Source organism: Passer montanus, unplaced genomic scaffold (assembly GCF_014805655.1).
Source record: "Passer montanus isolate IOZ18808 unplaced genomic scaffold, ASM1480565v1 scaffold195, whole genome shotgun sequence".
In the NCBI taxonomy this organism is placed as follows: domain Eukaryota; kingdom Metazoa; phylum Chordata; class Aves; order Passeriformes; family Passeridae; genus Passer; species Passer montanus.
Genome location: NW_024366536.1, coordinates 195935 through 212177, shown reverse-complemented (window position 1 = coordinate 212177; position 16243 = coordinate 195935). Strand labels below are relative to the sequence as shown.

General features: G+C 55.6%; 2 protein-coding genes across 4 annotated transcripts; one reads left to right on the top strand and one right to left on the bottom strand.

The window, feature by feature from the left end:
• Positions 1–809: 809 nt before the first annotated feature.
• RIC8A (RIC8 guanine nucleotide exchange factor A) lies at positions 810–13122 on the bottom strand. 3 transcript variants are annotated; one of them, XM_039706644.1, is made up of 12 exons: positions 12983–13099; positions 12093–12212; positions 11461–11634; positions 9160–9207; positions 6504–7118; positions 6069–6163; positions 5144–5294; positions 4297–4392; positions 4026–4170; positions 3555–3699; positions 2593–2712; positions 810–1843 (listed from the first exon to the last, which is right to left on the bottom strand). In XM_039706644.1, the coding sequence occupies exons 3-12, from the start codon at positions 11542–11544 to the stop codon at positions 1723–1725; spliced, it is 1620 nt and encodes a 539-aa protein (XP_039562578.1). In that variant the 5' UTR covers positions 11545–11634; positions 12093–12212; positions 12983–13099; the 3' UTR covers positions 810–1722. The 3 variants fall into 3 exon arrangements, with proteins under 3 accessions (XP_039562578.1, XP_039562577.1, XP_039562579.1); XM_039706643.1 differs by lacking the exon at positions 12093–12212 and having other exon boundaries at positions 12983–13122; XM_039706645.1 differs by lacking the exons at positions 12093–12212; positions 12983–13099 and adding an exon at positions 11717–11858.
• A 3-nt stretch (positions 13123–13125) lies between these two features.
• BET1L (Bet1 golgi vesicular membrane trafficking protein like) lies at positions 13126–15299 on the top strand. The gene is made up of 4 exons (XM_039706646.1): positions 13126–13183; positions 13801–13892; positions 14561–14617; positions 14838–15299. The coding sequence occupies exons 1-4, from the start codon at positions 13165–13167 to the stop codon at positions 15003–15005; spliced, it is 336 nt and encodes a 111-aa protein (XP_039562580.1). The 5' UTR covers positions 13126–13164; the 3' UTR covers positions 15006–15299.
• Positions 15300–16243: the final 944 nt, after the last annotated feature.

Genomic DNA, 16243 nt, shown 5'->3' with positions numbered 1-16243 from the left:
GGGAAAGCTTCAACAGCTGGGAAGGGATCGGGATCTGTGCCTGTAAACAGAAGGGCTGGGGAGGGGGGGCAGGGTTTGCTAGTTTAAAAACAAAAAGATGCAATTGGCCTAAAAGCTGACACTGTGACACAGCAGGGCTGTCCCCAGCGCAGCAGCCTGAAATGGCACTTGTGGGTGTCAGGAATTAAACAGAAATAGAATCATCCAGGTTGGGAAAGATCTCCAAAATCTAGTCCAACCTGTGACTGATCCCCACCTTGTCACCAGCCCAGAGCACTGAGTGCCATGTCCAGGCCTTCCCTGGACACCTCCAGGGATATGAACTCCACACCTCCCTGAGCAGCGTTTTCCAATGCCTGACAGCCCTTTCCATGAGGAAATTCTTACTGATGTTCAACCTGAACCACCCCTGGCAGAGCTTGAGGCTGCTTCCTCTTGTCCCATCCCTTGTTCCCTGGGAGCTGCACCCTCCTGTAGAGAGGCAAAAGGTCCCCCCTGAGCCTCCTTTTCCCCCTGAGCCACCTCAGCTCCTTGTTCCCAGACACTTCTCCAGCTCTGTTCTCTTCCTTGCACATACTTCACAATATCCTCCTTGCCATGAGGGGCCCAGAGCTGGACACTGCACTGGAGGAGCCTCAGCAGTGGAAACTGGAAAACCAAGCAAAGCACCCCTCCAGCTCTTCACCTCCTAGACCATTCTCCTAGTTCCATGCTCAGGAACACCCCCAGCTCCTAAGGACACATGGGCAGAACACCTGGAATGCTCTGCCACAGGGATTTCCTTGCTGGGAGGAATCACTGCCACACTCCCACATGTCAGGTTGGCTTTATTCTAGCATCACTTGTGCATTCCTACTCGTGACAGGAGGTTTGGGAACTCGAATACATGAGACAAATGAGATTTTCTTTCCAAAGAAAACAGGAATAAAAACAAAGATAAATCTACACCAGGCCTGACAGCAGCCCCTGGGGGACACAGCGACCTGGGGACAGCAAGGATGAGCCAAGGACAGAGCACAGGTATTGGCCTTTTGTCTGGAAAGCAGGAGGTGGGGAGAGGTGAATGCCCAAACCCAGCTGGGTGGTGACAGGGACAGTGCCCAGTGCCAGGGAAGGGACATTGGAGCATTCCCAGCAGCTGCCCACGCACTCTGTCCTGCGGCCAATGGAATGATGGAAGCTTCCACCGCCTCACCAGCTCTGCTCTGCTCACCCACACATTCTGGGTGTGCACAGAAATAGATACAGCCATGCCCTGCAGATCCCATTCCTCCTGGAGGCCCACACCCCTCTCTGGCAGCCCCCCTTCCCAGGGCATTCCTGGGGAGCATCCTCCACTCACACACACAGCCACGTGCACACAGGAGGCTCCGTGGATCACTGAACCCTGATGAAGTGGCAGGAAGAGCCTCCCCTTGACCCTTCTTCTGAAACAGCACATATTCAAAAACCAAAAATCCTACTGGAGAGTCCAGGAAGCAATTTGGAGCGTGAAATCCTCAAGGCTGCTGACAGGAGAAACCGAGGTGGAGCCAGGTCACGGAGAGGTGGCTATGGAGCTGGGAAGGAGGAAGGTGTTCCATGTGGTGGGCTGTGAGGGCTCCGGGCCGGATCCGGATCCCACAGGGACAGTCCCGGCGCAGTGCCAGCCCCTGGGTGCAGCACCAGTTCCGAGGGAGGGCGGCTGCAGGCCGGCTCTCCGTGGCTGGGGCGGGAGCTGCCTCAGTCCAGCCCCAGGTCCGAGTCGGAGGACGAGCGCTCGTCGGCCATGCTGCGGATGGCGTTCTCCATGGGCGCCAGGTTGCCGCTCGGAGTGATGCCCATGGGCTGGATCACCTTCTCCCTGCAGCCAGGAGGAGAGGGGAAAGGTAAGGCAGAGCTGCAGCTGAGCATGGGAACAAACCAGGAATACAGCAGCAAGGTGGGGCTTGTGGAAATGGGCTGGAACACCCCTGGCATCACTAAAGATCCCTTCTGAGAAGTGGGGACGGTCCCAACCCTAAAACTTCCAACATGGTAAAGCAATGGCCTGGAAGCACAATCCTATTCCCTGGAACAGGCTCCTTTCTAGAGTCCTGTTCTGTGTGGTTCAGGATTCCCAGAGGAAAACTAATGCTTGTGCCCATGTTCCTTTCCCTCCAACATAGGATGGACTTAATTCCCTCCTACTGTTGAAAGCCTGAACTCAGCTCGGCTCCTGTGGGCTAACAGAGATAAGTGAAGAAAGCACTCCAACAGGGAAAGAGGCTGGCTGCCATCTGTCCCCGCTGTCTGTCCCCAAAATGCTTCTTCCCCCTGAGCTGCATTGCCAGGACAGACGCTGCTGTCCTTCCCAAGCACCTGGACAAACCTAGAGAGCAGCAGGTGCTTGGGAACAGCACAGGCACAGCAAGGAATTCCACAGTGTCCCACCATGCCAAAGCTGGAGGAGCTTGGCAGTGTTTTCCTTGCATGTCATGGAGCCATGCTGAGGGAAGAGTTTCCCCACATATCCCCTGCCACTCCCTCTCCTAGATCCCTTCAGGCCTTGGGAATGCAGCCAAAGGAAGGTTTGTGACAGATGTACCCCCGACACACACCATGTCCCAGTACCTGGACAACTTGTCAAACATGTTGACCAATTTCATGGCTTCATGCTCCTTCTGCTCCTCTGTCATCCCTTCCATGGGGTTGGGCAGCTTCTCCTCCACACGTCCCGTCACAGGGTTGATGCTGCACAGAGAGCAGTGAGGCCAGGGCTCAGGAGGGGAACAGCAGGTGACAAAGGGCTGTTTAGAATCCTTCTGAGCCTCATGGGGCAGAGTCCATAGCAGGACTGGCTGTCACCGCTGCTCGTGCCCTGAGCCCCAAGTGCCATCACAGTGCTCCTAGGGATTCTGGCCTACATCCTTACAAACACCTCCCTTTTCTCTAACATCCCCTCCTGCTAATGCCACAGTGCCATTGGAAATGAAGTACATGACGGCAGGTGACATTTCCTCCCTCTCCTCAAGGAAGGAGACAAAAGCTAACGGAGAAAATCCCAACAAACCCAACCTGCAGGGACACTGAACAGTGTGTGGGGAACGCATGGGTGGGCACAGGCCTGGAACCCCCACCCTCAAGATACCACCCACTGCAGAGGAAAGGAGAAAGGAGAAAAAAAAAAAAGAGGGAAGGGAAAAAGAGGGAAGGGAAAAGACGAACCAAAAACCAGCTGGGTGATCCCAACAAACCCAACCTGCAGGGACACTGAACAGTGTGTGGGGAACGCATGGGTGGGCACAGGCCTGGAACCCCCACCCTCAAGATACCACCCACTGCAGAGGAAAGGAGAAAGGAGAAAAAAAAAAGAGGGAAGGGAAAAAGAAAAAGAGGGAAGGGAAAAGACAAACCAAAAACCAGCTGGGTGTAGCAACACTGAGCTCTGGACAGGGGTAGGAAAAACAGGGACTTCCACTTCTGCTGCAAATGGAAGAGCAGGACAGGGAGATGGCAGCAGGTGCATGAAGAGGGATGAAGAGGAGGAAGGTATGGGAGAAGGGGAGCTCTAGAGGGGGAGTCGATCTCTTTACTTGGGCTTTGCCTCTTTGTACTCCTCTGTGTCCGTGTCTTCATCCTCCGAGTACTCCCCCTCTTCCCGGCCGCCGGCCATGAGGCCCCGCGCCGCCAGCAGCCCCGCGGCGTTCCCGTAGCCCGTGTACTTCACAAACCGGGACACTGCCGGGAGAAGGGACAGAGACCACCCTGTGCTCCAGCCCCGTGTTCCTGCCAGCCCCAGCAGCACAGTTTTGCCATGTCTCCAGGCCGTGGAGACACGGAGGTGCTGACGGGGAGCAAGGCCCGTGTGTGGGAACTGAACACGGGCCAGGCTGTGTGCAGGGTGCAGGGTTGTCCTGTCCCTCACCGCTGGCCTGAGAGACCACCTCCTTCCCACAGAGCTCCTGGAGCCCTCCCCTTTTCCCCACTCCCTCCCGAGGGGAGGCAGCAGCCCTGCAGAGGGTCCCCATCTCAGGCTCTCCCTGTGGAAGCCCCCCAGGACTCACCGCTCTCCTTGCAGAGCACGAAGAGGAACTCGGCGGCGCAGTGCTTGACGTCGGTGTCGATGTGCGTCATGAGCCTCACCAGCTTGTTCCGCAGGGAATTGCCCACCTCCGGCCGGTTCCGCACGTCCCGCAGCGGCGGCAGCACCTGCAGGGCCACAGCGAGGGTGACAGGTCACTGTGGGTACCAAAGCCACCCACAGCAGAGGTGTCTGGAGGGTGGCCGCAAGCAGGGCTCGCAGCGCCCCTGAACGTGGGGCTGAGCACAGCATACCCTGGCCTTCAGGAACTTCCTGGTCTGCCGGTGGACTCGGGCACTCTCTGTCAGCAGGTTCAGCACAGGGGTCAAGCTCTCCTTCAGCTTGTGGCCCTGCAGGAACATCCCCAGAAGGAGCAGCACGTCAGTCATGCTGAGCTCAGCTTGTCTGGCTCATGCTAGAGAACATGAGCACAGACCACCAGGGAGATGGATGGACACGGAGCTTCCCAATCTCTGCCACAGTGTCTCCTTCAGCTTGTGGCCCTGCAGGAACATCCCCAGAAGGAGCAGCACGTCAGTCATGCTGAGCTCAGCTTGTCTGGCTCATGCTAGAGAACATGAGCACAGACCACCAGGGAGATGGATGGACACTTCCCAATCTCTGCCACAGTTATTCAGGGCCTCCTTCCTCCCCACACCACTTGCTGTGGCACTGACAGTGCCAGAAATACTTGGGCAGGGCACCCAGGGCAGAGAGTGCAGTGGTAAAATCTGGAGGCCCTTTGGAACAACACTAGAGGCTGAAAACTGTAGTCAGCTTAAAAACAACATGAACTCAGGTCTCCAGAACTGCCCACTGGATCACTGCTGAGTGAAACAGGGCAGATTTGTCAGTCACCCAGTTAATTATTAGCTAATCATCCACTGTTCCACTGATCTCACTGCCTGCAGCCCCCAAAGCAATGGCAGTCACCTTTCCAGTTCAGGGACGTTGGTTTAGTCCCACCAACCACAGCTCTGCCAAAAGCTGTTCCTCCTACAAAGGGCTAACTTCAAACCAAACGTGCTGCTCCCACCAGGCTCTTCCAGGCTGAGGGAAAGGTGCCCTGTGCCTGTGGGAAGAAGCAGCCCCACCACTCACCCTGTCCAGGCGCCGCTCCAGGAAGTCCAGGAGGATGCTGACCGCATCCATGTTGACGCCCATGTACTCCAGCGAGCCCGGCCGCACTTTGGGAGTCAGGAGCACATCCAGACACTTCAGGGGCAGGTTGCCCAGCAGGTTGACTGTGTGGCTGCACGTGTGAAAGAGAAGAGAAGTGAACACACAGTGATGGAGCTTTCTTCAGCTCTGCAGAAATGAAGGCCCGTCATTAACTTGCAGGAGTGTGAGGATCTGGCAATCCAAGTTTTCCTGGAGCATCTCAAGCTCCTCACACCACTGAAAGGGGATAACTTAAGATGCTTTTTGGGGAGCTAACCAAATGCTGAGAGTCCAAAGATACTTTAGTAACATCTGAGAACCCACAGATCTTGACACAGAGCCAAGCAGGACCAATCTGGGTAGTCCAAGGCGTGTCTCTGGAGTCTCCTGTGTCACTCCTAATCCTGATGTTCCACACCATCACTGCTTGGGATCCCCCCAGCTACGTATTCTTGGGGACAGGGTGGTGTCACCTGCTCCAAGCTGAAACCTCTGCACCAATAATGCTTGGCAACATGACACAGCCAATTTCTCAGCACGGCTTAAGACTAATTAAGGCCACCTCATGGACGTTTTAAAGCAGCACACTTCTTCTCTGGCCAGTTGCCCACTGAGGTAGATGTCACCACAGGCACAGCCTGACACAGAACATGGAACAAGATCTCAGGGGTCAGGAGGCCAGGGCACTCCCACATGGCATTCCCAGGGCAGGAAAGGCTGTTTTTAAGTTCCAGCAGCGTCAGGGATCCCCAGGCTAAACCCAAAAGCTGCTGGTCAGAAGGGACCCTCCCAACAGCCCAGGGTGAGACAGGATGTGCGTGGGGGAGCTGGCGAAGCTCCAGGTGAAGCTGCTCCCAACACAGACCTGTGGAACTCCTCAGTGCGGTCCTCGCCGTCGGCAGAGATCATGAGGCAGTGGCGCAGGAGGGCACCCAAGTGCCTGTACAAAGCAGCATCTTCCTGGCCCCAACACGGAGAAAGGAACACCTCAGTCAGCAAAGGGCATCCCACACATCCCAGAGCCTGCAGCCCATTCCCCCCTCCAGCAGCCTGATCAGGGACTGCAGGGCGTTCCAGGGAAAGCAGACTCTCAGTTCTCCATTTGGGAATGCTAAAAGCACAGGCAAAGCAAGGGATAATACTGCACTGGACACAGGCCGTGCCCTAAGGACACCTGAGTCCCTCACCACCCTGAGGGTGCACAAGGACCAGTCTGGGACATGAGAAAACGCAAGGGAAGAGAAAACCTGCAAACCCAGAGCCCGGAGACACGTGAATGCCATGGGCCCAAGGAGCTCACCTCATCCACCTCCCTCTTGCTGGAATCAAAGGTGATGTTGAAGAGCACTTTGAGGATCTCCATGGCTCGCTCCGTCTCCTGCCGAGGCAAAGGTGGGAGAAGTCCCTCCTCGGTGGCCACTTCGTAGGGGTCCAACCACTTGACCCCGAGGGTCAGCTCCAGGGTGTCTGTCATGAGGCTGACTCCCCGGAGCTCCTGGGCGAGCTGCTGCCGGATGTCCACCCTGAGGGCCGTCAGCAGGAACAGCAGGCGCAGGTCGAAGAACTTGATGTCGTGAGGAAGACTCCGCTCGTTGTAGAGCTTGATGCGCCGGGCCAGCCCCACCACCAGCCGCCCCTCTGCCGTCAGCTCCTGCGCCATGGCGCTGCTGAACACGATGTTGCACAGGCATTTCAGGGATTCCAGGATTACATCCAAGTCTGGCACCTCCCGGATGAGCTCCTCAGAGTAATCGATGCCGGCGTGCCTGGAGAGGGTCTTCAGACCCTCCTTGGTGGTGAAAGGGTCGAGGCAGTGCTTGTCCCGGGACAGGATGCGGATGCTCTCCAGGCAGGTGACCTGGCAGGATGGCTGCAGCTCTCTCTCCAAGAACTTGATCAGCAGCTGGGCCATTTTCTGTGCAGTGGGAAACAAGCAATGCCTTGGATACTGACACTTCCCAGAGCTCCCTACGGCCCTGGCATGCTCTGCCCTGGACAAGAGCAGTGTCACCTGGGCCTGCTTAAATGTGCACTCAGAAAGTGCCTGGCTCTGGCATTGATCCTGACCAGTTTGGGCAAGAGCAACCAGGAAAAAATGTCTTGCAGAGGGTGTTGGGTGCAAAGGGAGAGCACAAACAGGTCACTGTTGTAGCTCTGCCCTGGTGAGGATGGTTCAGGCTGACAGGGCAGACCTGCCCACTGCACAAGGGAGGGACACAGGACCCAAGGCAGCTGAGAGAAGCACCTGATGCCTTGGGAAAAGAGGCAAAGAGACCTCAGGAGATTCAAATAAGCAGCATCTCCTTAATTTCAGTGCTGTCTGGAGACCTACTGGCCCAGATCTTCCATAGGTGCAGACTGGCAGAGCCCCACTAACACAATTCATGGGAGCTGCAAAGCTCATGGGGAACAGTGAGACACAGAGAAGCAAGAGAGCACAGGTAAGGCCTCACAGACACAGCAGCTCAGGCTGAACCACGAGTGGCAACACTTCACATCACACCAGTAACCCACACACACCGCTGGGGGAGCCCACCAGACCTCAAACACAACACAGCTCAGAGCACGGGTCTTTCTGTGATGTTACAAGAGAGAAAGAACCCAAAAAATTAGGTCTGTAACTGGCTTAACAGCCCCATTGGTTACACTTTGAAATAATCAGAGAGTCATTAGGGTTGGAATCATTAATCATAATCATCCAGGTTGGAAAAGACCTCCAGACCATCAAGTCCAACCTGTGACCAATCAACACCTTCCCAACCAGATCAGAGCATGGAACAGTCATTCCCTGAATACCTCCAGAGATGGATGATGGCTACACCACCTCCCTGGGCAGCCTCTTCCAAAGCCTGACCACTTTTTCCATGAAGAAATTCCTCCTGATATCCCACCTGACTCTCCCCTGGTGAAATGAAACCACTGAGGGAAGGAATTAAGAAAACCTGAACTTCAGTCCTAAACGTGAGGCTCATGGTGTGCCCCACACTCACATCCTGGGGAAATGATGAAGTACAGCTGTTCCTCTTCTCCTTCCTCACAGGGAGACAAAGTTTCAGATACAGTCCCAGCACTCAAAGCCTCAGGCTGGCTCAGGGGAAAGGGATCTCAGGGTGTGTGCCTGAAGCTGAACCATCTGAACACCCAAGGAACTAGTGGCGATGTTCATCTCAAATTTCATGGCAGACACCCCAAAAGTGGGACACTGTGCCTGAAGCCATGTCCTGTGACTGTCCCAGCTCACACAGCAGGTCAGTGCAAGGCAAAGAGCTCAGATCTCATCAGATCCAGAACCACGTTTCAGGCTGTGCCTGGAACACTCCACGTGGCAGCAGCTGGCCCTGGCACAGCCAAAGGAGGTCCTGCTCTCCACCCAGGTCACCTGGCCTGCACTTGCTGTGCTAACACAGGCATTGGCACCATCCACCAACTGACCACAGAACTGAGCCAGCTGGAAAATAATCCAGGGAAAACAGTGTTTTTTGTGGGAGAACAGCCAGGCTGAGGCCTGCCCTGTCACAAAGTGCTGCAGGAGCAGGAATGAGCAGGCAGTGTCCTTCCCTCCAAGTGCCAGATTACACCAGCTCAAAGGATTTGCTAATACACAGCTCCTGGCAAATCCCACTGCTGGCTCCCCGTGGAGCCCCTCACCCTCCCCCAGAGCCAGCACTGCTGTGATCCCTGTCCAGAGGCACCAGAGATCACATCCATGGCTGAGACTATATGGATCATGGAACCACTGCTAGTGTCGGATGGATGCTGACCTTTATCCAAAACCACCAATTACTGATGGAAAAAACAGAGCCAGACACTTCAAGCACACCATTCTCTAACCAAGCTAATGGAAAACTCTCATTTCTTCTCCTGTGGGAGCTGCTTGCCAAGCCCAGCTGGCCATCAGTACAGAGCAGCAGATGTACACACTGACCAGAGGAGGAAAGCAAGCAGCGTGTGCCTACCTTCCTCTCTTCCCGCTCCTCATCCTCGAAGATGAAGCACTGAGATTTCTGTGGGAAAAACAGAATCAACCAGAAACAGGAATAGGTTAAAACTCCATGAGACCAGAGCAGAGCCCTTCAGCTGGAGAGCAGCGGGTCCAAAACATGCTGCAACAGCAAACACACCATCTCCTGACAGTCCCCCCATATCATGGGCACCACCCCTGGATCCACAGCACCAGTGGAATGCCACAGGCCATCTGACAGATGGATTTAGTTTAAATACTGCAGCAGCACAGTGGGTATTCATCCCAATCCCAATATCCTATCAGAGCCGGTAATTCTCCTGCTCAGTGACACCACTGAGCTGTGCCTACACGTCTCCCCTTGATATTTATTATTCCTTTTCCTGACACAAAGAAGTCCTGTCTCCTTGGTACATGGGAATGGATCCTCATGGTTATCCAGGTTGTTCTTTAAACACAAGGGACTTGATCTCCACACTCCATCCTGTCCCCATGCTAACAAACACTCCTGATTTGCATTCATTGTATTTCTCTTACTATTTTGTTTGTTTTTCACTGCCAGTCTCCTTCCTGACCAAACCTGCTCCCAGGGAACTGGAGATCACAGGTGCCTGGGGAGAAACAGCACCTCCCAGTCACTGAGGCAATAATTGTTCATACCAAGAGAGCATTTGATCTCAGCTTGGAGAACAAAAACCTTTAAAATCCATAAAACACTGATTATGTGTGTGCAGTCACCAAGAGCCCAGAGGTGGAACTGGTTCTGTCCAGCCTGGAAGCAGTGATGGACACAGTGCCTGGACCAGCCCCAGGTGTGAGGGCAGGACAGGTGTACTCCAGCCAGGCTGTGTGTGAGCTCCATGAGCTGATCCATCCACACTATCAGAAGCTGATGGCTCAGTCCTTGTTCTTCCCTCAGCACATCCTCTTTTCAGGCTGTAATGCCATCTGGGGATATTTTGGCCACACCTGGGGTTTTGCTTTAGCTGTAGTATATTCCCAGCAAGCAAAAACTGCGTGCATAACAGTGAATTAAAACAAATCTGCAGGAAAAGGATACAGAACCATCAGCCTTGCAGCAGAAGCAATGCCAGGCCATGCCAGGTTTATCTGCAGTTTCATAATCCTCTTTGACTGCTCCATTTCCTCCAGACGGGCCAGCAAACCCTGTGGTTGCAGTTCCCTAGGCTTCATACCCCAGGAAGGACCCAGCTGGGGGAATGCAACAGGAAATATCATGGTTTGGGGGCACACAGACACTGTTTGCACCCCGAGGATGCTGGTGCTGCACCTGCTGCTAGTGCTGTTAATCCTCAGTGCTGTCCTTAACAGACACCTGCTCCTTCTTGGCCAATATCTCCCCATTCCAAATCCGACTGTTAGGAATAGTTCCACCCTCTCTCTCTCTTTCCCTCTCTCTCACACACACACACACACTCTTGCAAAATATTCCTCAGGTTTTCCCTGCTGGCTTCCACCTACTCCAGCCTGGTGCAGAGTGAGTCAGAGTGATCCACAGGGCCAGCCCCTCTCAGGGGAAACCTCCAAAGGAAATTTCCCTGACAACCAGAGGCTGTTTCAAACAGGATTTCACAGAGCCACAGAATATCCTGAGCTGGAAGGAACCCACATGATCCATTCAGTCCAGCTCCTGGCCCTGTGCAGACACCATGACAATCCCACCCCATGCCTGAGAGCGTTGTCCAAACTCTCCTGGAGCTCTGGCAGCCTCGGGGCTGTGCCCACTCGCTGGGGAGCCTGCTGAGTGCCCAACCACCCTCTGGGGGAGAACCTTTCTCTAATATCCAACCTAAACCTCTCCAGCTGCTCCCTTGGATCCCGTCACTGGTCAGAGAGCAGAGATTGGAGCTGCCCCTCCGCTGCTCCCAGGAGGAAGCTGTAAACAGCTGAGGTCTCCACTCAGTCTCCTTTCTCCAAGCAGAGATTTACCACCACAGATAATATTTTCCTACTTTAAGGCTAGAAATGCTCCCATCTCTGCTTCTAGATCATTGGGGTTTGATATTTTACATTCATTATTTACTGCTTTCAGAGCCGTGGCCATTTGAGATCCCAGCAGTCACCTCCAACCATCTTTTGACTTGCAAATCCCAACATCCTTTCACCTGCAGCTCCTCCCTGGACTCTCTCAGCACCTCCAAAACTGCCTTAACATAAAACCTCCTCCTACTCAGCCCTCACCCTGACTCTTATTTCCCAGCCAGGCTTTGTTTGGGATATGGATAATAATTTTTTAGGAGTCCCTGAGCTGAGGGAAGCATTGATGCTCACTCACCTCTTGGTTGTAGACCTGGAGCACCTTGAGAACCGTGTCCTGCTCCCCACTTTCCAGCGTGGACACCACAGCCTGGAGCTCCATTATCCCAACAGCTCAGCTACAGCACAGCCCGGAGGAAGGGGAATGAGGGGATTTCCAGGGTGATGGAAAAGCAGCTCGGCACACAGACCTCTGAGAGGGAAGAGAGAAAGGGGTGGAGAGAGCAAGGAGGGAAAAAACGCAACACAAATAAATCCCAAGTGATATTGCTCACACTGCTGCATCCATAAAAGTGGAGCAGATGGATAACCCGAGCAAAGCCAGCAGCCAGCTTCCTCTCTCTCCCGCTAATCCTCTTCTTCCTCGCTTTGCTTTTCAATGTTTAATATATGCCCTCCCAGGAAAGCACTCAGGGAAAACCTTCCCCCCCCCCCACCAGCTGGGGATTAACGTGGAGCAGATAACAGCAGCTCCCTGAAATAGCTCCCTGCCTCCTCCTCCTCCTCCTCCTCCCCGCCTGCCCTGATTTCTGCTGCTGCACAGGGGGGGAAAATAACAAATAAAGGCAGAAACATTCCCGTGGAGTGACAGGGGATGGAGCGGCGAGGCAGCCAGGCGGGAGAGCATCCTCCGGCTGCAGGCGGAGCTACCTTGGCAGGCGGTGGGAAGCGGAGCGGGGAGGGCTCGGTGCCGGGCTGGATGATGGCCGATGCCTGCAGGCGCAGCCAAGAGGCGCGTCCGGAGCCGGCCGCCCCCGGGGGAGGATGTCCCTGCGGATGCGCAGGGATGATTTTGGATACGGCACCGCTGTAGCGGCTCACGGAGCCACGCGGGCCCGCGGTGCTGGGACGTGGCTCGCACCGGGGGGAAATCCGGCAGATTTGGGCTCGGACATGTGCTCGGCTTCCGTGCTGCCATGAGGATGAGGATGAGCTGGCCCCAGCAACCCCAACAAACCGGGATGCCAGGGCCCCGGGGCTTGGGAGTCACACGGGCTGTCCCCTCCTGCCCACGCAGCCCCAGAGGGGCTTTTTGGGGGGACCAAAAGAGGCAGATCCTGCATTTTGGAAGGCAGAAATCCGCGGAGACAGAGGCTGGGCTGGCCCCGGGCAGGGACACAGCATCCCCATGTGCAGGGGCTGGGATGGAGGGGATCCACCTCTGCTTTTGGGGGATGCCATGACCCAATGGATCACTGGGCATACCCCCATTTCCATACTGCTTCCTCACACTGCCACCTCCTTCCCCCACCATCTGGGTAAATTCCAAACCCCTTTTTTTGTCCCCTGTTTATGTCCCTAAACCCTGCTTTCCCCCCTCAAACCTCTATTTTTGTCCCAACCCCTATGTTTGCCCCCAAACCTCTATTTTTGTCCCAAGCCCCTATTTTTCCCCCAAACCTCTATCCAACCCCTAATTATTTCCCCAAGACATCTTTTTGTCCCCAGCCCCCTATTCTTGTCCCCAGAGCGCTATCTCTGTCCCCAGTCCCCCCGGGTTTTGTCCCCCACGCCCTGTGCCCGGCGGGCGCTGCCCGTACCTGCGGCCCGGGATCCCTCGGGGGCAGTTCCAGCCCCTCCGCCCCGGCCCGGGCGAGCGGCCCGAGGGTCCCGGCGCCGGGGGGAAGGAGGGGAAGGAGGAGGAGGAGGAGGCGAAGGAGGAAGAGCGGGCGGACATGTCGTGGCGGCTCCGCCCGGCGGGGCGGGACGGGCCGGGGCGGCCATGGCGGAGCGGGGCCGAGGTGAGGGGACAAGGGACAGCCACGGGCACGGGTTGGCGGGGCTGGAGCGGGTCAGAGGGAGCAAGAACTCCCGATCCCACTGAACCCCACGGGGGCCTCTTGCCGTGCCCCGATTTCTGCCCTATAGCCCCCCCCGCAAGCCCTAATTGCCCACCTGGGCCCTTTTTGGGGTCCTGGGCTGCCCCCCCAACCCCTAATTGCCCGCCCACACCCTTAATTTGAGCCCCTAAGCGCCCCCCATAAACCCCAAGTGCCCCTTTGAGCCCCCAGCTGCCCCCCTAGCCCCTCATTGCCCCGGAATTCCTGATCCCCCCAGATCCCGGCTGCCCCACAATGGGAAGCGATGCCGGGAGACCCCAACGCGGCCGAGGGGCAAAGGGCCCCGGATTTTGGGGTTTTCACCCAAATCTCACCCCTGGGTGTCACTGCCCATGGAACCCCTGCTGCTGAGCAGCTCAGGGTGCCAGTCTGGGTTCTCGCCCTGGCGAGTTTGGGGGAAGTCTGTGGTGTTTTGGTCACATTTTGGGAGGGTTCCACGGCGCGGAGGGGCTGTGATGGGAACAGAGCTGTGCTGTGGCGGGGCAGGGACGACGTGTGCTCCTCGCTCCTCTCCCCAGGGCAGAGTCCGAGCGCCATGGAGGACCTGCTGGATGTGGAGAACAAGCGGATGGCCGACAGCCTGGCCAGCAAGGTCACCAGGCTGAAGTCGGTGAGTGCTGAGCTCACGGCAGGTGCTGAGGTGGAGAACAGGCTCTGGTTACCTGGGAGTCCTGCAGGGGATCACAGAACCAGGAAAGGTTTGGAATGGAAAGGACCTTAAGGTTCATCCAGTCCTGCCCCTTCCCGTGGGCAGGCACACTTTCCACTAGATCAGGTTGCTCCAAGCCCTGATCACACAGGAGTGTTGCTAAGCTCATCTCCTCAGGGAAAAATTAATGAAAAAAAAGGCAGGTGGATTAATTTTGGAAAATACCTGTGTCTCTGTGTAGCTGTTCTTAAAGCTGGTTTGCTCCTATGAACAACAAACACTTTGATTTAGAGCTTTAAGCTCTAAATTATTATTAAAAGTTTAGTACAAACCATGAAAGAAGTCGATGACTCTGTGTAAAAGGGCAGGCTGAATTCCTGCCATTGTGTCCCAGGGTTTAACTCCCCTCTCTAGCTGGCAGATTTAGACAGCCAGGCTTTATTTTCACAGCTGGAAAACTTCACCTGCCTGACAGGGAAATGCCATTTTCCTTGTTCCTGCACCAGACAAGCCCCTGTGTGTCTGTTGGAGCTGGGAAAGCGGCAGCTTGTTTAAATAATTTGCATTTCAGACTTTAGAGGTTCTCTTTTAAAAGCTCGTTAATGCCCGTTTCCTGCCTTGCCCTGCAGCTGGCTCTGGATATTGACAAGGATGCTGAGGAACAGAACCGCTACCTGGATGGCATGGTAAGGAGCTGGGAGACAGGACAGGGGGCTTTGTGTGCAAATTGGGGAATTGGGATGAGAGGCGGGATGGCAAAGGGAGAAGGGAGAAGGGAGAAGCACTGGGATTGTTGGGGTGTCCCGTGCAGGGCTTGGAGCTGGACTGGCCCATCCTTGTGATGAGCCAGGGAAACTCAGGAAGTTCCGTGATTCTGCAGTGCCTCCAAGGTGTGTTTTCCGGCAGGACTCGGATTTCCTGAGCGTGACGGGGCTGCTGACGGGCAGCGTGAAGCGCTTCTCCGGCATGGCGCGCTCCGGCCGCGACAACCGCCGCCTGCTCCTCGCCGTGTCCCTGGCCCTCGTCCTCCTCTTCTTCATCCTCTACTACCTGGTGTCCCGCGCGGGGACCTGAGCCCGGCCTGGGAGGTGCCACAGGCCACACCCCACCGTGCCTGCTCTCCAGAGGAGCCTCCAGCCACACCTCCGCCTCCCCAGTGACTTCTCCTCCTTCCAGCTCCTCGTCGTCGCTCCGGCTGCGCCCGGACAGCTCTGCCGAAAGGAGTCTGGCTCCAAAGGGATCTCCGTGGGATTTTGGGGTCATGGCTGTGACCTGCTGCCTTGCCCACACCCCGTGGGCTATTTCTAAGGGTCACTTCCACATCGCCTCCCTCAGTGAAAACCAGGAACTGACAAATCCAGGGATTTGGATACTCCGTAACCCAGCTGAGCTCTGCCAGCTGTAGGATTGACTTGCATTCCCTGTGGCCACTCTCCATTTCCCTGGGCTGAAAGGGAACCTGTGCTCTGCTGCTTTCGGGTGGAATTAGCAATGGATCTGGGCCTGGATACTCTCAGATTGTGGCAGGGAAGAGATGCAGGGGAGCAGGACTTCCATTAAACCCTGGCTTGGTTTTCTTTATTGTCCTTGTGGGCAAACCAGGCTGGGCCCTGTGGGAAGGGAGGGCCACAGTCCACAGCCACATGGATTTGCACTTGTGTGGAACCTTCTAGAACCTTCCCACACACGTGCAAATTTAGTTATACTAAATCAGGGTAAAGAAATCGGGTGGCACAAGGTCCAGTTAATTGTGGTTACTATGGCACCCTGGTTTTGGAGCCCTTTGGGGAGATGTAGTGCCAACAAAGCTGAGGTGGAATTCCCCTCTCAGTGCCCTCAGGGGTGGGGGGAATCAAGGAGGGATTTGCTGGTTTGTTTTTGCATTTAGAAGGCACAGAAGGAACCCCTGCCTTGCTTTGGGGGGTGTGTTTGCTTCTCTCCTCCTGTAACAGCCAGGGCTCTGCCATTCCTCCTCCTCTGATTTAGCACACCCTCTTCATGGATGGATGGCTGGGTGTCCCTTTGCTTTCTCCCTGTTCCCACTGGGAATTCCTTTGCCCTGGGGCTGACTCGGGTCCACAGCTATGAAGGGATTGTCCCACATACCAAACTGCTCACAAAACACACCCTGGCTGGATTGGGCGTGCTCTTTTCTACGTTTGGGAAGAAACATGCAGGAAAGGCGAGGAGAAAGGAGGCAGCAGGAACTTCCTCTGGCTCTTCCTGCTTTCCTGGTGCAACGTGGCAGCTCTGGGCTCTTTCCTTTGGGAAGAATCGATGGCAATTCCTGGAGCAGGTGACTCCCGACAAAA